The sequence below is a fragment of the Haliotis asinina genome, chromosome 2 (genome assembly GCF_037392515.1).
Source record: "Haliotis asinina isolate JCU_RB_2024 chromosome 2, JCU_Hal_asi_v2, whole genome shotgun sequence".
In the NCBI taxonomy this organism is placed as follows: Eukaryota; Metazoa; Mollusca; class Gastropoda; order Lepetellida; family Haliotidae; genus Haliotis; species Haliotis asinina.
In genome coordinates, this window is record NC_090281.1 from 54962688 (window position 1) to 54983427 (window position 20740).

The following is a 20740-nucleotide window of genomic DNA, read 5'->3' on the forward strand; positions in this document are numbered from 1 at the left end:
ACAAGCCTTCCAAGATGCCCACAATGAAGAAAAGTGTTGCAAGTTCATCTCATCAAGATTTAAGTAAGGGTCATGAAGCCAAATTGAATGTGTCTGATGGGACGCATAGCCCCTAGGCAGTGTCAATCTCGGCCTATTCCTGCCCAGAGCACATCAATCACGCCATAATGGAGGCAGACATGGCTGTAACATGACATTACCCAGCATACCTGGTCAAATATGAATATAATCATAACAGAGGCCATCAGCTTTAGAACAACTCACTGCCTGCCTGCCTGTCTTCACGCCTGACTGGGCATGTGGGCCAAACCCTAACAGGCTATAACATTTATCCAAGCAGTCACGTTTCACTGATGACCATGATGGCAATAACACATGAACAAGTGAACATAAAATGGTAAACCAGAATGACATTCTGACCCAACATCGACCAATTTTCCCAAATTCAAAATGGACGTCAGTGTTCAGCAGAACATTTCTTCACATGCCCTATGATAGCATTAAGGCTGTGCAAGACAAACTAAAGTCTGATATCATCCCTCATTGCTTCTGTCCTGAATTCATCCCATTTCCAGCGGTATTCATCCTTTTATTTTGTGTTTCCTCTTCAATGACCATTCCTAAAGGGATGGAAAATAAAGAAACTTCATCCCACAATAGTTCCCTGAAGGGGAGCTGGACCCAAACATCCAGTTTACAATGCCTTTCACTCTCATTGTGCTCCTGATAAAAGGTCACATCTCACAGACTTGGACAAAGTCATCAAACTCATGACAGTTAAATCCCCAAAAGCATTACCTAGGTCAAAACAGCTTAATCACATTTTTCACCAAAAAATGACAATGCAGTGAACAAGTCATCCAAAAAATATTGTAATTGTATTAGACTGTCACAACAAGATTAACTTCAAGTTCCATTTTTTATTTTTCATTTGCATTACAAAAGGCCAGGATTTACTGGCATGAAAGTGAACCAAAACTGCAGTATTTTTTGCAATTTATCAAAGTCATGTTTGTAAATAAATCTTGATAAACTTTTTAAAATCCACAGCGTGTTCCCTGAGATCAAAGGTTTTCATTTTTGACAAATACTTACTTTCTAAAACCTATCAGTCATTTAATGGCCAACACATCAAAGAAAAAGACTCATCTCAATTTGATCAAGTCCAAAGAGACCGAAACCTAATGCAGTTACACAATAACTTCTAAGGACTTATGTCCACAGTTTACATACTTCCTTCTTGCATAATAAGCTTAACATATATTATACTCTCACTAAAACTAGTATCACCCAAATCCTGGATACCAAAATTATTTCTTTATGGCCAAGAGTTCACCTATGAAGGAAACTGGAATCTCTCCATCCATACAACAAACACACAAATCCACAGTGAGGATAATCCCACTCTTTGCTATTGGTCATGATGACTGACCATTATGGACAATGAAAGGAGGACAAAGAACCGTATCGCCCAGCCGCTGGATAAGTAGCATAAGACTGACCATGCCCTCACAGGACAGAAATGATAATGGGAGATTGGTCAAACTATTAGTGTCACGGTGAACAGGTAATTTCGGATAATCAGCATTGTTGTGTACCTGCATGGTCAAACAGCAAGAAACATATGTAAACAGCAAACTGTCTATTATATTGATTTATGGGATTTATTCCCCAGGAAAGTGTTGTCTTACAAAACATTCACCTCCAAATTCCACACGTATCGAGGACAATAGCAGTCACAGCAGTGTAGGGATCAGTCCTTTGTGTGACAGACCTAATTAACGCAGTGCTGTTAATTAGTTATCAGGCATGGCAAAGGTTCAACGCCTAACATTTGTCAGGAACCTATCCAGGGACTATCATCTATCTGTGATTCCCTGAGTAGGTAATTCTGCTCCAAGAAGTCATGCATGCATAAACACTATGACATAAGTTCTCAGGGATCTAGCCCAGCAATAAATAGAAAGTAAACCCTTCCAAGGGAGATAGCATTGATTTTTTTCTTGATGTGTCTTCGAGTAGATCTCTAGAGGCATTTTTATGCTAGAATTATGATCAATGTTCCTTTCAGTAAAGAATTACATCGTTTACTTGCTGTGTTTGTAGACTTTTTAAAGAATATTTAAACAATGGTAACTCCAAGATGATAGATTTTCTGCATTCTTCTACACAGTTAGCTGTCAAATGACTTACCAAATGACTACTCAATCTTGTACGGCTGGATCGAAAGCTACATTATCACCTCGTGGCAATAATATTGTCTTCGGAAAAAAACGTAAAATTGAACCTCGATACATTCTTTAGCACATGATTTCAAAGCAATTACAATGAAGTTTTTAAACACTGAATAATACAATATACCAGTATGGATCAACAAACATAAAATATGCAAATGGACGAGAAAACACCACACAGCTAATTACCATGTTCAGATAATGAAGTTAAACACAAACACCTTCAGCTGAGTTGTGATCATCAAAATATTATTAACCACAGAAGCATCACAATAGTACAGAGGAGTGCAGCAACAATTAGGAACAGGGGCAATGTGGTACATCCATACAACGAACACCCACCGCTCCTGATGTAGAGAAATGCCTGTTGGCTCTCCAGACATAGGCTGCAGTTTCCACTGGATGGCTTTTCAATTTCTTCCAATGATTCATCACCTCTTGTCATAGAACACTGGAATGTTTGCTTAAGTGATTATAGAAGCATACACTACGAAGATGGACTAGGAAGAAATTACTTTATTTCCCCAGGCTGAGTAAAGCCTCTCTTCCACTTATACCATTGCCACATTTCAAATAATCACAAATCATGGAATATTCCAAAGCGTGAGGACAGTATGTTTTCTACACTTCTCGTTATCCTATTTGGTTTGAAACTTTTCTTGTGAAAGGAAATTCATTTGGCTATTTCTTACCACTGAAAGATCATATTGCTATTTTTGTGTTCCAAATAACTCAATATTTATCATCATGACTAGCCATTTATTTAAACAAACCTATCTCGGATGCTCTCAGAAATCCTCCAGCACAAGTGAAGAATTAGCAACTTTGAATTCTTGCTATTGAATGAACATTCGTTTAACTTAAGTATTCCATTATATTCTCAGGAATCAGGATTGACACCAAAATACATCTGTTTTTAAAGCGATTTTCTTTGAAGTCCAATTCATCATCCAGATGATATCGCTTCAGATACTTACAATATTCTATAACGAGTAATCCCATGACAAGCGGTTTGGAAGGAAATATTCTCTGCTGAAGAAATATCGAGAGTCTAACAGTCTGATTCGTGTATTGACATGAATACTGTCTCGTTGTGAAGGCAATCAAACAAATTTGTCCTCATTCAAGTGCCAAGATGACCCAACAAGAAATAATTTGATCAATAAATCAGATAATTTCATCCACTCCACCTCGGAAATGTGATTGAAAAGTCTCTCAAAGAATCTTGACTGTTTTCGTCTGCACAGATCCTCTTACATAATTTTGCTTCCATTTACTTGCAGTGAGCAAAATGATTTTTCACAAGATTATATCCATTGTATTGATTTAGAATCTAGCAATCTTCAGAAATGACACCCATCAAAAGTAGGCTTAACTTATCCAACATTCCATGGTGCCGAGAGATTGCCATGATTGCAGCCATTGTGGTCGAGTTCACAACTAAGTAAACTTCAGAAGAGCTAAAGATGTGCTCATGTCGTGCTCCTGACAACCTGAACTTGAAATTATCATGATGCAAATCTTTGCTTGGGAAGCATCATTCTTTTAGATAGTTAAAGATAATTTTGATCAACTGAGAGAGCTGGACTTGGTTTTTCCAAACAAATGTTTTTCATCATTAATTGGAAATTGCCTGCTAAGCCCATTCCAAGAGAAAGCGCAGATGTAGTTTTCATTATATGGACAAAATCATCTTTGTGATTTATCTTGAATTTAGCATTCATCAACCTTCGTTATTTAACGCTGTTAGCACACCACAGCCTTTCTTACACAAAAACTGCCTTAAACAATCTGAATCAAGTACTGATCTCAAGTAGAATGAGCATCTAAAGTGATTGTTCTGTCTAGTCACTGACTGAACCACTGAGCTGCAATTTTCTTTGATGATATTCGTCTGTCTCTCTGTGATCAAGAGATGGCACGATCCAAATCAAACGCACTTGTTGAGTCGAACCAGTTGACCCTGGATGTTGCGACCTGGCATCCGTCGGCATAGACAGGACTCAATAATGTACCTGTTCAGGCCCCTGGTGTGTCAATGAAGACATGTTTGCATGGGTCAACAACTAATCATAAAATTTCCTTTTTCATATTAAAACATCTGGTTAATGCCAAGTCTCAGGTACAAACCCTTCAAGGCTCTTCCTGTCCCCATGCTTGATGAGGGAGTTACATACCTGTTTTTCAAACACCCCCATCATATCACAACATTCAACGTAGAATGGCCTTCATACATGTACCTACACTACCCATCGAAAGTTTAGACTCATCTGGGTAAATGTAGATACTTACTTCCGTCAACTGATCTAGATTTTTCACAAAATTCCACACTGTTTAAAGGTACTGTTTACAAATGAACTGATAGAAATAACTGTAAAATAAATCTGTAATCTTGAAAAGATTACTTAACAATAAATCTCTGGGAAAATTGGTGAATTCTCAACAACACTTAACACCAAAACGCAGCTGTTCTTATGCATGATATGTGCACCTTCAGCAATTTGATGCATGATCCTTGTGCAGTTCATCTGTTGGTTTCTCCAAGTTAGTGAGTGTGTGAGTGAGTGAGTTTAGTTTTATGCCGCACTCAGCAATATTCCAGCTATATGGCAGTAGTCTGTAAATAATTGAGTTTGGACAAGACAATCCAGTGATCAACTCCAAGTTAGTGAAGAAATTCACGATGTAATCATACATATATACATATCATACAGTGAGTGCTTAAAGTGAAGCTAAACTTTTGATAGGTGATATATGTGGAGAACTGAACTCTTTGAGAGTTAGCCCTTAAACATTAGTGCACTCGCCTGGCAAGGATCCCTGGGCTCATTCATCATAAACAAACATGCAAACTATAATATGCACATTAGCATTCACAAATATGTTGAAGCATTGCATTTCATTTCAATACCTATTATAATCCATTTAATCAAATGGCTGCAACATATCATTTAAAAGACATTTTAACTTGCATCTATATTATGTTTATACCATTGCACTTGAACGACAGCTTGCCTCAGAATATCATTTAGTAGTCCTCCAGAGAGTTACAAAAGAGTGATCCTTTCAAAACCTTCAACCAGAACCATTCCTAAAAACATACAAACATTTGATACGGGAAGGTCTGTTAAGGTCCTCAGTCATGGCAGACAGTTCATAGAATATTTTTAAAGGAGATCCGCTTTCAAAGCATATAGCCATATATGTGTAAACTATTTTTCACATCAATCTTATCAACACCTGTGTCATCAAGGTAAATAATTAAACTATCAAAAATATATTCCCAAACCATGTCATGTTATCAAATTGTGAACAAAATTTACAGAAATTTAATTTTAAGTGGTATTGTTCACCAGACATGCTATCAATATGTCACAGCATATAAAATTTCGACTGTTACAATGTATGCTTTGTAAACAAAATATCCCCATTCGTCAGCCTAGTTTGCTTCATTTAACCAGCTGGGACATAAGCACCTCCCCTGTAAGGGTTGGAATGTACACGGGGCAGTGTATTAAACACACCCTTCAAGTCCCTCTATGGAACACAGCTCAAGGTAGTGGCTTTCAGGGTCATGAATACAGCCTAGCCGAACAAATGAGACTAATTTAGGTGGAACAGAGCCTTTCTTCAGGCTTTCCAGAGACATTCAAGGGTTCTTAGTGTAGGAGCAAACTTTTTTCATGAATAAATATCCTCAGTTTTGAAAAAGTACAATACCCTCATGTCGTTCTCTCTTTTGCAGCAGGGACTAACCCATCTGACGGGTGTTTTGTATATTTTTCTATCGATGTCACTTTGATGGCAATACAAACATCTCCATGATGTGTGATTTTTCACATTTACTTGATGAAAGTCATGCCAGGATAGGAAATTTCAAAAAGCTTTTCTCAAAGCCGAAATGAATGTTATTTGCTCGTGAGCTGAAGTCAGATCTTCCAAATTTTTATAGTACAGAATGTGTCACTATTCTCACGTATAGTTTCACTTTTTATTTCACACCTGAAAATACATTTAGAAATCTTTTAAGATGCCCTAATGCACCTTTCAAAGACAGAAGTGGAAACAGGACAGACTAAATCAAACTGAGATGACAGGAAAATCTAACAGAGCTGCACCATGACAATATTTCACAAAAATCATTTCCTTTTAGGAATATCATAGATACTCAAAAGATTTCTTGGTACAAATTTCATAACTTGTGAGAATCAGAAAGCATATTTTCCCATCAAAATGTCTGCCAATTCCACACAACATGACGAAATTTGGTGGCATTTGCTCCCATTCTGAGTATTTTGTCTGCAAACATCAGTCCAGATGCATGATTGGTCTGATTTCAAAACAAGATTTCTCGTTTCCTTCAGAGCCCTTGAAGATCCGAAATCTCATTGCAGCAGCAGTACAAAGCTAACCAAAATTACCCAACACATGTTTGGGTACATTTCCCTTGTAAATTCTTCCCGACACCATGTTGAACATGGCTAACTGTAAATATTGTGCTATCCACACTCCTAATTGGACACGAATGTTACTTTCAACCAGCAAGCCCTGTGCCTCAGGGATTAAAATCTGGTATTTAAATTTCAAAATTAAAGCAATTTGAAACAAGAAATTAGCCGTTTTGTTGTGACAATATTGATTATGGGATCTTCTCAACAATCCATCCATGAGATGGCAGATTATTTTCAAAATTCCATGACAGAATCAAATTAAAGCCAAATGTGCCAACTTCCTGGTAATACATCCAGTCAGCAGTATAGATGATTGGGAATTATTGACCAGGGTTGAGGTTCATGTCAAAGGTAAAGTGTGTCGACCTCTTTGATGCCACCTTATAATGAACGGTCAGTCATGCATGAGTAAATGAGAGCTGGCTATGAACTGCCCATGATACAATTCCACTGTACCATTCAAGTCACACCTTCATCCACTACTTGCTACAATGGTGATAAAATATTATCTGTGGGAATATAGTGAATCCATAATTAAAACAGGGATATGAGAAATTCTTTGATGTTAAATTCAGTGGAATTGAGGGCTGTGGCAGGCTAGTTTTTATGGTAGCCATGTGTTGCTAGATCAAGACATTGATCGCAAATGTGTAAAATTAGCAGTTAGGTCTGTTTGAGCCTTTGCTACAGTGGCGGTACATGTGCATTTATTCTACAAATTATTAAACTTGGCTTAATACCATCAAAGGTATTGCTGTGTTCCTCACAACACTGAATGAATCGATGAAACTTTTCTCTGTCAATTCCATGCAAGATTTAACATTTGCCAAAAAGTGCCCTAAGCAAGTTCCAAAAAAAGACAAATAGTTTTTTAACAAAATACTAACTTCAGCAAAATAATTAGCACCTGTCAAAAAGTCAAAGGATTTGGCAAATGTTTTGGTAAAGATCACAGGGAATTAAACCGGGGATACACTGTACCTGACGAGTTTAACAAAGTCACCATGAAATTAAGCACAGTTTTGATGACTTCATACAAAAGACCCAGGACACAGAACAGCAACCTGCTATCCCCTGGCAACCATACTTGTCTGATGCTATCAGGACGCAACCTTTTGAGCAAAAGTTGAAGTTTGATTTGAAACTGCGATAACGCAGGAATACGATCATAATGCCTAAGGCACAGTCTCTTAAGTGACCTGCTTGCCTGTCGTTCTATACGTGCAGCTTTTCTGTGTACATTACTTTTGTTGTATGCGTCACGGTCCTCGATTGCGAACACTGCCTCATATACAATTGGCGAACATAACCTCCCATTTCAGCCATTGTCCTCCTGCCATATCTCATTCTAGAAGCATTGAGCACACATTACTGGGAATGATCATACAGTTGAGGTTCTACAGAACTCCATGGACATGTGGAAGTCCTCATACCACCATTATATTACCTGACTAATATACTATTTCCTTGGGAATAATTTCAACATTCTGGCAAGCCAGTACTACAAGTCTTTTCATATTTATATATTCAATGCAGAACTTTCCTCAGTGGCTTATTTCAAAACTTGTTTCTGTTCAAAGATCTTTAAAACAGCATGGTTATGAAACTAATAATACACTTGCAATCCCATGTAATTATGTCTGAATACCATGTCTGAAACAAAATTTACAATGCATGACGATGCCATGACTAAATTATACGTTCCTGTGACACTGTGGCCCTTTAGTTGCGTCTATGTTCATGAACGACAAGGTCTTTCATTAAGAATAACACGCAACATATCTTGAAGAATTATTTCCAAATGACTAGGCACAGTAAATTATAGGGTTAGAATCATCCAGCTTTGCAAGGAATTATTTGATATTGGTTCACGAATCAAGACATTAATTTTTCATAACATGTCATGCTCATCTGCACAAGAAAATAACACAAAATGTCCGTGGCAGCTATAATTAGAAATACAAACAGATAGGTGAGTGACAGGACCATGAACATCTTGACTGCAATAGAATTAGGTTAGAAGTGTTACTTTGATGACTTGCTTATTGCCAGGGAAGAACGTGGCTGCATACTAATAGTGCTACAGGCAGAACCTAGGAAACAGTGGAAACCTCCAAGATTTCAAACAGTATTGTCCAGTTTAGAACTTCTTCTTTTATCATTATTAAGTTACAACATAAAAAGGTCATTTCACATAATCAGCTTTCCTTTTGCTGGTATGTGTAGAAATAACGATATCAACCTTTCTTCAACACAAAGGAACTGAGGTTAAATAAAGAACCAGTTCAGCATCAAAAACAGATCAGTTTGTGTAATTAAAGAGCCAAGAGCTCCTGTGATACCTAATTACCGCTGACCTGCAAGTCATAACCCAGACATTTATGTCCATAAATATTTGACCATCACAGAATCATGTTCAACCTGGAGTTGAAGGAGTCTTAAACTGCAGAGAAGCAACTTCCATAATGAAATTTCATTCCACTTTCTGTCGGAGTAAAAGCACCTTCAATGCTGTCCATCACACCTGAGCACATTAAAGGGACAAGCAAAGGAAGGTTATTTTACCACTGCATTGTGACAAGGATGGACAAAGCAAAGTGGACTGGAAGAAAGCTCCCGAGACTCCCAGTTACAAGCTGATCTCCTGTTTGCCAGGGTGGTGCTAATCCTACACATTTTCACCAGCAGCCAGCCTTTCATCTTCATGTTCAGATGTTCAGCTTCTAGGAAATCGCGCCCTACCTTTCCTTGTAAAAATCTTCAAGTGACAGATACAGAACGCAGACTTGGTGCAAGTCTTCCCACAAATACACATGTTGGCAAATTATGTACATTTTTTGCTAACAAGTCTTCAGTTTCACCTTTAACACCTACATGATAATTCTGTTCCTTCCTTCCCACAGATGTATTTAAACAGTGTTTTGAGATTGCAGAGGACAAACTGAGATTTAAGTTCACTGGACCCAAATGTACATTGCAATGTTTACCTCCTTGCTTGCTGTTAAACCTGACTATATTTTTTTGGTATATTGTCCTCAAATGCAATGAGCAACAAATACAAATAAACTTTCTAATTACATCCTGCTTTGTAGGAGTTCCATAAGAATATTGCAATGTCAGGAAGGACCTTTCCAAAATTTAATGTCTGTACCAGTGAGCCATGTTGAATTATATGATAAGTTTGATCTTAATTTCTCCAATAAAACAAACACCACTTAAACACAAACATGTCAACAAGACTAAAAATCCTGGAATGACCTATAGCATTATCATAAAACCGTTTTCATTTCGTATTTAACATTAATTACTTGTCTTGAAAAACCCACTGAGTACATTACATGACATTCGACTTTAAACAGATTCAGATTAGAATCATCTAAATATGAAAACTGTAAACTTTCTGCATCAACGTCTGTAAGGTTCTGATTGTCACTGTAATTCAGTTCCTTCGTCCTCATTATCATCAATGCGGACAGACAGGTGTCTGAGGTAATAAAAACATTTGTTCAAGTATGACACAATTTCCTGTCTACCATGACGGCTCAGACAGGAAGTGGAGCAATAACTGCTGAAGCAGACACTACTTGACGCTGGGACGTAAAGGAATCTTGTACTTCAACAAATTACATTTCTACCACTCTGAATGGTGTGCCATGCCAGGCAGCAAGTCTACAGGGACCAATGGTCATCCGATCCAGTCGTGACTGCAGTTCAAGCTGCTGAACATCCACATGACGCCCTCTTTCATCTTTATCTGATTGTTTCATGGGGCCATTTCCTCATCTAACACCCATCATATTGTCCATCCACCTCCTTACAGACTTACTCAGATCCGCCGTCAATCAAATACTCTCACATGTTTCTGTTGCATTATGTGTTCAGGGAAGTCATAATTTGGGTTACCATAGGTACTTGTTTGATAGCATTATCTTTCAACTCTTGGCGTTCTTTGAGGCAAGGGTTGTCACTCTCCATGATCAAAGCAAACAGAACAAGATCTGGCAGACTAATGCCATTTCCTCTTTATGGGTATGGTTACTTTAATCATTGTAAATTTCATCAGAAATGTGTCAACATTTTCATGACACCTATCACTGACCTTATCCTTGATCAGGGAGAGTATTGAGGAAATTTGGCATCACCAAGATGATATTTCCCCACTTTGGAGTTTTTACTACCAATATGGTTTTCAGATTGGTTCTCACAACATTCATGTTTTCAGAATTCTGGCTTCTGTGTCTAATTCACTGATCAATATCTGACCTTTTATTAACTTTCACACGTTATTTTCTTCAAAACATCAAGAAATTTATCCAAAATCGTGTTTCAAAGATGTCTTTTGATGACACCTGATGCTGGACAAATATTTAAACAAATTTCATTTTACCCCAAAGTAATTGCTTAACACCATAACATTTTGCAGAAATAACAGCAGAACTCAATTTATCCTCTGCCACATGGGAAAAGCTTTAGCAAACGTGGCAACAATTGTATTCTGAAGTAATTCCACGTTGATGTGGCTAAGAGAATCCGACACCTAATTCAATAGTGGACAAAACTTACATGAACATGTAATTTCAAAAACAGACAAGTTTTTATTAAGGCCAATATTTGCAGCCATAAATTGGTTAGTTTTTCCCTCATATGGTGTTAATAGAGTTTTCCTGTATAACTGGAATGATTTCCTCCCCTCCTTAGCTGTGGCACGAAACCGTCTGGATGGTATCATTATAACATTGATTGCATCTTAATTCTTGTGCTACGGCTTCCTCACTTATCACCACTTGTACAGACTTTAAACACAAAGTGAAGTTACACTTTGCTTAACCCTTCCTCAGGAAGATGGAAGCCATTAACCCCCTTCAGTGATATCCTACTTTAAATGTTCAGCGAAGACACTGGGCATTTCCAGACATTATAAGAACATGTACATTTTCGGACATGAAAGTGAATTCAGACATTTTTTTTAAAAGGGTTAAGGGAGAATTTATGTTAACTGTTTTTTTTTTTTCTTTTATCCTATGAATGAGATGCACTATCACATAAATGAAATGAGATATTTTGAAAGAGAAGTCGACGCTCTCCTGAACTAACTGCCAGTGCTATTTTCTTATTTCATGCGCCACAAAATAAACATGCTAGTTGGCATTTCAGCTGGGCCTAGGAACCAGACAAGTTCAGGACATTTTTATGAGAGTATTTTTAACTGAGGTGTGTGGCTATAATATATTACATAAAAAAATTATGACATAAATGCCAGGAATTAGGGAGTCCCTAAACTCTGGTTCAAGGCGGTTATGGAAAAGACTTGTCCATAAAAGTTCAAAAGCCTTCAAGTCATCTCGTGGAAGTGTTTTTTTCTTGTGAACAAATTAATTGAATCCTTAATTTTCACATGGTTCAATAATTTAAGGACAGGAAGTGATGTTCGTGTTCAGGACAGTTCTCATAGAATCAGGGTGTAACCGCTGTGAAAAAGGCAAACGTGCCAAACTTGCGGATTAGGATGTAGTTAGAAAAACGATAACTTTAACCAAAAGTAACTAAAATAAATCAATGTAAAGGCCTGCCAAGGAACTGTGCCAAATTTTGAATCAGTCGATTTCATAGTCAGTTCACAGGTGTCAATGCTATATTTAACCCAGAATTACCAGGAAATTTGAGTGGAATAGCTCTTATTTCCGAAGAATATATCCTCTGACAAGTTTATAATCCCATCTGCCATAGCTATATTTTGCGCAGAAGACAAACCACTATTCAGGAATTTTTCAACGTTAAAAGCAAAATATCCCATTCTAGTGTTCATTATGGTGCCAAATAACACTGGTCTTATTAACATTAGAATTACAGGACAAATTTTTATCAATAGCAACTTTCACAATGTTTCAGGGCTTATCCTAGACCCCTCATCAGGTTGAGCTGAACTGAACAGTAAGTCTTACTGTTTAGTTCAGCTCAACCTGATGAGGGGGCTTGGATAAGACCTGAAACGTCATGAAAATAAACTCAAGAAGTTGCTATCCATAAAATTTGTCCTGTATTACTACGCCAGCTTCTAAATGCCTTTGAAGAATCACATTAGAATTAGGTAAATTATTTAGTCATATTGATTTCATTTTAAAAAACAAAAGATTACTACTTATTATTAACTAATAAGTATGCTCAATAATATGAATAACAACATACAGGACCAAAACAAGTACTTTCAAACGAAGTAATCTAACTGAAAGTACTGCTGACAGTTGCAAATTAAGTGACAGATCACATGCTCGGGATGCATGGTCAGGTGCTTTGAAAACACAAAATAAAGGAATTGACCGCAATGTCTTCTATCGGCTTGTGTCAGTCATGTATTTGTTTTTTCACAAATTCAACCTGAAGGTTTTGAACAAGTGTGAAACAGAGAGACTGAAGGTTTTGAAGGCAGATCCCATAATCCTATTGCTTCTGCCCTGAGCATCAGAGCGACATTGCGTGCTGCTAGACAGTGTTTTTCTATGGGTGGGCCCTGTAGGCTCAAATATTTGCCCGCTCTTAAGACAAATAAAGGTAAAACTTTCAGCCTGCACTGTTCAACTTTTCTTTCAAGTGCTTCCGTTTGCAAACACACATAAACTTTGCTCAACCGATGCCGAAAGATATTCAAAATTCTTCCTTGTGGAAATCCATGTTTGATGCCAGCCATATCATTTGCTCCTGAATATCAGAGCCCCGCATCTTGAAGAATTGTGACAAGTTCATATCAAATGTGATTAATAACAATACATTACTTCTCCACTTGACATCTATCATCAATCACTTCCAAACAAAGTCAACAAAATTTGGTACACTCCAAAGCCTTGATCATAATGTCAAGAGATAATATCTCATACCAACTGATTTGTCTCAAGAATGGAGAGCTTATTTTAGAAAAGGTAACATATCAAGCACATATGTCAACAGAACTTGGGCTATGTTTACGCTCCTTATTCCATATACTACAACTCTGAAAGCATGTACTGAATGTACACCAAGTTTCAGTTGATAATAAAAATGTATAAAAAAATTTGTCCCTAAAAAATCATGAACACCGCTCAGTCAAATGAAAACCAAACACCAAAGACAGAATAAGCTCTTAAATGGTCAGCTTGACACAGAACTCAGAGATGACCATGAAAAAAAGACAAATGTTTCCGCCAAGCAGGTGCACTGTTTCACACAAGTGTTACTTCAGGGCCAGTATGCTTATTGTAACTTTAAACAAAGACCTTTCAGCTCCAAAGAAAAGTAGAACAAAATTTAATAAAATGAATTTGGTATTTTCAATTCTTTTCAAACCATATACTTGAAGAAAACAGTGTGAGGGCAAGACACAAAAAAATGCTGTTGAGACGTCTATGCATTTTGTGTTTTTAAGGGTTGTAACATTCTGCTCTGTTAATAAACAATTTCCAAAATATATTTTGACAATAAAGTTATACTTGTATCCCAAATAAACAAGGAATAAACAAGGTCCAAACAAAAATCACCAGAACAAAATCTTTTTCTCCTTTACTAAGATTGAGTGTCAACATGGCTTTCCTTCAGTTTATGAAAATTAATATCGTAGGGTCAGGAGCACTGCAATACAGTTTCATACATGCTGCAGCGGAGATCTTGAGAGGCTTATTTCACATACTTTCTATTCATAGACTGCAAAAATAAAACTGGAGTCTAATGGTGTGAGCAAGGATCAACAGGAAAAGATTTGGAATCCTAAGTACTTCCAACAAATTAACTTGGCTTGGTCATGTCACGTAAAGTCTTACTAAGAGGATTTGAAACTCCTTGTCACCATAGAACACATTATGTTTAAAAGTCTTCAGTCCTTAAAACAGCATCTGATGAGTGGACATGAAGCTGAAGCAGCAATTTTTCAAAACCATAAAATCTGTTATGTTCACCTCCTGAACAAAAGTACTTATCTTCTAACCATCTTTGAAATTGTTCACATGATACTTCTTATCAACTGTGGCGACTTCACTGACAAACAGCAAGGGGACATACTGTTACACATTTTTGTAAGGACGTTCCAGTTGTTACCATACTTTGAAATCTGGCCATACTTTATGTCTAAGAAATCTGAAACCCTGAACCATGTACAACAGTGACAATAACGAAGTGTAGCCCTCTGTGTAATAAGTGTACCGATGTACCTGTCTGTTTAATTCAAGCAAGAACGCCATCCATCAAGTTGCGACTTCAGTTGACAGACATTAACTGTGCTGATCTCAGATACCTAGAGTCGCAAAGACATCATAAGGAATCTGATATTGTTACTTATTCCGGGATGATTTGGCTAATTTCTTTGTTAAATAAGCTCTTCTTACACAAGGGTTATGGGAAGGTAAAAAATCCTGCACATTTATCAACTCAAGATAACAAACAAGTTTTATACACGATATACATATTTATTTTGAGAGTTGGCCAATCAAAATTGTGAACATGACATCTGTTTCAATGCAACTGAAATATGTATCATTTACATGACTAGGTAAAGAATACTGAACACTTCAACAGTATTCAATGATTCATGCTATGACAGATATATTTTAAGAATTTCATGTGTTTTTTTTTTTAACTTCAATTGTGAAGTGTACACATATTTATCTGTAAGATAAATTAAACCACATCGAGAGGAAGATTAAAAATCATATTTCAATGATTAAGTAAGGAAAATAACTTCTCACTGAGCCTGGCCAGAACAAATGTGTGAAAAACCAATATCAAATCTACAGCATCAAGAAGATTAGCATATCGGACCACCTTGGTCACACAGGAGATCGGTTACCCAGGACATGCCGCATTTTGTCCATGTTGCTCTTTGACACTGACCAGTGCTAGACAAACACAGGGGGTATTTGGTTTAGTTTAACCCTCCACATTTTCCCATACACAAGTTTGCTTGCTTCTAAAGAGGCAGCAAAGTCAGGTGATTTTTTAATGGTGTGTTCATTGATATACCAACATGGAATGCATCTACAGCCCTTTTAAAATTCTTTTCTTTTTCCATTTAACAAAAAAAACGGTTTCAGAAGTAACTGTGAGTGACACGCTTACTGAAACCTCTATGTGGGATCTTAACTCTGTCACTAGTGTCAGTGTTAAAATACAGTATATAATTGAAACAAAGTAAACTAACAAAAGATATGTCACTATGAAAACAGTCCAAACAGTGACGTGTTTGTGTAATGTTTAAGTATTTTTCATGCAACACCATCCTATCCACACATCCTTTGTGCTCCTAACGACATATTTCACACCTGTATTGTCCACACCGGTATACCTGAGAAACTAATTCCCTCTGACACCCCCAACAATGTCTTAAAATCACACCAGCTTACAGCCTTACAATATCACTGCTAACATTGTCAACGTTTCAGAGTGGGAATTCAATGGTGAAAGCCTTTTGACTGACAAGTCAACCATATCAAATTAACACTGTTTTAAATAAGCTACATTAAGCTGAGTTTTCCTGTTATATTTTCCCTAACATCTAATAATAATTTGTACTAAACCATGCAGTATTGGTAGTAGTTTGTAGTACTCTTAAAACTAATAAACCAAGTTACATTCCTAACACACTAACACACAGTATCTCTGTATACAAAACCTAGCATACACAAATCAGTTAGGATATATATGCAATTTTTTTCAGACTTGCAAGTGTCCAAGCATTGGGTTCATATGCCTTTAACAGACCGCATTTGAACATTACTTGAGAGAATAGTGAGTGTTTCTGCCACAGACACATTGTCTCTCAGTGCTTGTCAAGTTTAACCTGACGCCAGGATTGTTGTGTCACTAGGTTCTGCTACCTGAAGCTACAATCAGCCTAGGGTTGAAGTAGGTACCTCCTGCAAAGTTTCCACTACTCACATTGTCAAGTCACTTTCCCTTACCCTCGTCAAAACAATACTTTCACTGCTGGACAGGGGTGAGTTGAATTCCCCTGACAACTGCTTAATGCTTCCTTTAAGTGTTTCAAACATCGTAACTTGACCACTATGAGTCAGGCTTGACCATGGGTCACTGGTGCAATTTCTATTTTACAAGCAGATGGCCTTTAATGAAATATTGGTGAAGATTCAAATCATGTACAAGTTCACTGGTGCGTGTCAACCAGTTTCCACGTACAATACAACATGGCAACAGAATCCTTTATAAAAATGAACCTTTTTGTTGTACCATTTTTCATTGCTGATTTAGTATCACGCTAGATTGGATAAAAGGGCGTACAAGTACAACATATTGTAGAGAACATAAGATAGAATCAATCCTGCGAACGCTGTACAGCATACAAAGGCAGATGAGGATGGGTTTTACGATAGATAGAGATCCAGACCGCAACCCTGATACAAGCATCATGCTGTACTATGTAAGATAGCAAATGCACATAGATAATGATATGTATACTTGTAGAGTTTGATGTGACTAATCCTCGGCTGCATGGTCTGCTGATTCTGTCCTACATGTACATCCCATATTTCCAGTCTGCAGCTGCCCACACTGTCTGCATGCTTCGGTGAACAGTCAAGCAGTTTGTCATGCATTCACTGTGAAGACTGAATCATTGGATTGTGTTGCGTTCAATGTGAAGTAAAATGTTTAATATGGTGGGAGACAACAAACTAGACACCGAACAATATTTACAAGATGACAACTTGTGTAATGAAGCTTTTTTACTTCAGACGACAACTTTAGAAACTACTGACACAAAGAAATGTGCCAACCAGATTGTGTTGAGACATGAACAAGATATTAGAAACCACTTGTTAATATGTTCTTTTTGTAAAATATAACTGATACTTGATGGTGCATCTTGTACATACTGTCCTACACCAGTAACCACACCGTACACCTGAGGACTATGAAGAGTATTTTTACCTGTAAGACGCATTGGCCAACAGCCTTGTCCTCAGGAACTGATGCCGAGTAGAAACTCTGATCAAACTCTGGCTGTTTATCATTGACATCCCTGACAGTAATTATCACCGTAGAGGAGGATATCCGTGGGGTCTCGCCACCATCCGATGCAATCACTGAAAGTCTGGGTTGTGCTTCAATTTCACAATCTATTGCTGACTTTGTTGTGATGAGACCAGTGTTACTGTCAATTTGAAACCACGACGTTGGGGTTCTGTCCGAAATGCTGTAACGTATCCGAGCGTTGTCTCCATCATCAGGATCAGTTGCTGAAACCTTCACTACGTAGGTTCCAGGCTCAGCAACTTCATGGATTTCTGCTGTGTAGATCTGTTGTGTGAAGACTGGGTCATTGTCATTGATGTCCTCTATCCAAATCGTAAATGAATAAGAGGCATGGAGTGGGGGTTCACCAGCATCCGTTGCAATAACAGTCAGATTATAAAATGGTTTTACTTCACGATCTGGAGGTTTGGAAACCACTACTAGGTACACAACCCCACTAGATTCCTGCAGGTCAAATACACCATCACCTCCAAGGAGGGTAATATTTGCATCAAAGTATTCTTTTGGACTGTCAGGATCCGTGATAGAAATTCGTGCAACCAGAGTACCTTTACGAACATTTTCGGATATTTTACCCGTCTTGTTTCCATCTGATTGTAGAAAAGTAAGGCTGATGTTTGCAGGCAATTCGTTGATATTTTTTAGATCTATTTCCAAAGCAGCACTGGCTGACTGAGGGTTGGATCCATTATCTTTGGCAAAAATGGCCACCCTAAAACTTGGAATTGTTTCATAATCTAGGGGTTTGTTAACCCTGACAACTCCGGTCACCGGATCCACACGAAAATACTTCGCTCTCTCCGACTGTGGATCCAGATAGTAGGTGACTTTTCCATTTTCACCACTGTCGTCATCTGTTGCAGAAACTTGCAAGACACTAGTTCCGATGGTTGTGTTCTCCGGTATCAAAGCATGGTAACGACTAAGAGTAAAACGGGGTTGATTATCATTTTGATCAATGAGTAAAATTTCAAGATTAAGTTCTGCAGTATTCGGTGGGTTCCCGCCATCAGAAGCTCGTATCACCAGGTCATATCGTGACTGAGTTTCGTAATCAAGCTCCTTGTTTATAAGTAAGTCTAAAAGCCAATCAAAACTTCCAGATGACCGCGTTTCTAATCGAAAATGTTGTTCATCATTTCCTGAAACTATTCTACAATCCTGGATTCCATGTATGCCTGAATCTCTGTCAGTTGCCTTACCCAAGGGATACTTGGCATCCTTAGGAGCTCCTTCAGATATTCTCAGTGTCTGTGTCCTATTTGGGAAATAGGGACTGTTATCATTTATATCCTCTAACTGTACTTGGACATCGATAAAATTATTATTACTATCCTGAACGTAAAAGCTGTAGATTTCCTTAGTCTCTCGGTCGAGTTTTGCTGTTGTATAAAAGGTGCCAGTTGACTTTTCTAATCTGAAACTAGTTACCCCAGAAAGTACAAATTCTAATGGTGGACGAATGGCACTGTTGGATCTACCAATTGTACCAACTTTAGTACCTGGCGGTTCTTCCTCTCTCAATTGAAATGTCTCTCTTATTTGTTGTTTTGACTGGGAGGGAGAGAGGACAAGCAGAAACAAAACAAGCAAACGAGTCCCCCATTTTCTCTCTCCCTTCTCCACCCTCATTGCTGGCGTGTAGGCACACATAGCGCTGCCAGCAAACATTACTTCCTATCAAATTTTCACCATATTTCTCAAATCTGGTCATTCATCCAGTTGCATACAGCCGGTGTATATCCACACCTGTAATGTGAAGATTAGGCATTCAGTTCATTTACACCTGGTAACGGCGAAATGGCGTCTTCGCTGTAGTTGACATTAATCTATAACGGTACACGTCGTGACAGCATTCACAAACCGTCAGATCACTGTAAGGTACCACAATAACACAAATCCTTTCGTATTTCCAGGCTTCTAGAATCCTTGTTTGAAGCCTGTTGACAGTAGTACACACAATATCTCAAGTCCAAATTAACATTGGCACGACAGGTGAATGCAGTATCCAATCTGCAATAAGCGCACGGTATCCCGGTATCCTTCCGAAATAATTTCCAGTTTTCCAGTTATATGTTGCGTATTTGAGTTTACCGGCACTGGTCGTTTTCACGACTCGCACGGGCAGATACACACAGTTGAGGTCCGCGACCTGCCGTAGAGGCCGAATGTACACACCGTGTTGTTTCGGGGAACCTACCTCTCTCACCTGTAAAAGCGAGCGAAGCTTGTCCCGTTTCCACGCCGCTGAATAAGTCCACAAAGTTGCTACACACAAAGTCGTGATCAAGGCTCACCCGATGGCCACGACTTTTTCAGTACATATCCAACTTTTTCGTACTCCATGTGTTTTGTGTCCACTTTGTGGCCAGTTATAAAGAGTTCACGTTTCGACTTCGCGGCCACACTGTGGTATCAACACACAGCCTCGCTTTGAGATACACACTCAGGTCACGTGACGACTGCTTCGTGCTGTCTGCTCGAGTTGTGTAGCTCGCTCGTCTAGGCGAAGGGAGAGAATTGTCGGCCTCTTTGAAATCGACATCAGTTAGTTAGAGATGATTAGCAGCATGTCACAGTGCATTGCTAAGATGCCGAGAGTGCACGTATCGCATCCATCATCACAATAAGACATCGTTTGATGATATAAGGTTGCGTGAACAATTACTGTATTAATATGCCGTCACGGTGGTGATATCAAAGAAATGCATAAGACAAACGAACCTCAGACAGACTCTTGATTAAGGAACAACTTCTGTGCCAAGAAGTTACTTCTGAGCTATCTCAACATGTGAAAATCGCAGTCAATATAGCGTTTCAATACTCTTGTCTTTGTACACAAACAACATATCGGACATGTGCGATTGCAGGGGATTGCGATTACAAACATCCAAAATTGGGCGATTTTATTTATTTACAGCCTAATTTAACCGCATCCGGGCAATAAATGTGTTATATAATATCTTAGAGGTACCATAAAGGTCGTTTCTCTCATTTAGCAAGAACATTGCACCATTGTTTCTAACCTCTTGAAGCACTGTAATA

General features: G+C 38.1%; 1 protein-coding gene across 1 annotated transcript in view; it reads right to left on the bottom strand.

Annotated features, from left to right (window-relative positions):
- Window positions 1-20130, bottom strand: part of LOC137273944 (protein dachsous-like) — a 102709-nt gene extending 82579 nt beyond the window's left edge. The window contains exon 1 of the mRNA XM_067806859.1: window positions 17591-20130. Coding sequence (XP_067662960.1) covers window positions 17591-19366 — 1776 coding nt within the window. The 5' untranslated portion in view covers window positions 19367-20130. The remainder of the gene's footprint in view (window positions 1-17590) is intronic.
- Between the last annotated feature and the right edge of the window lie 610 nt (window positions 20131-20740).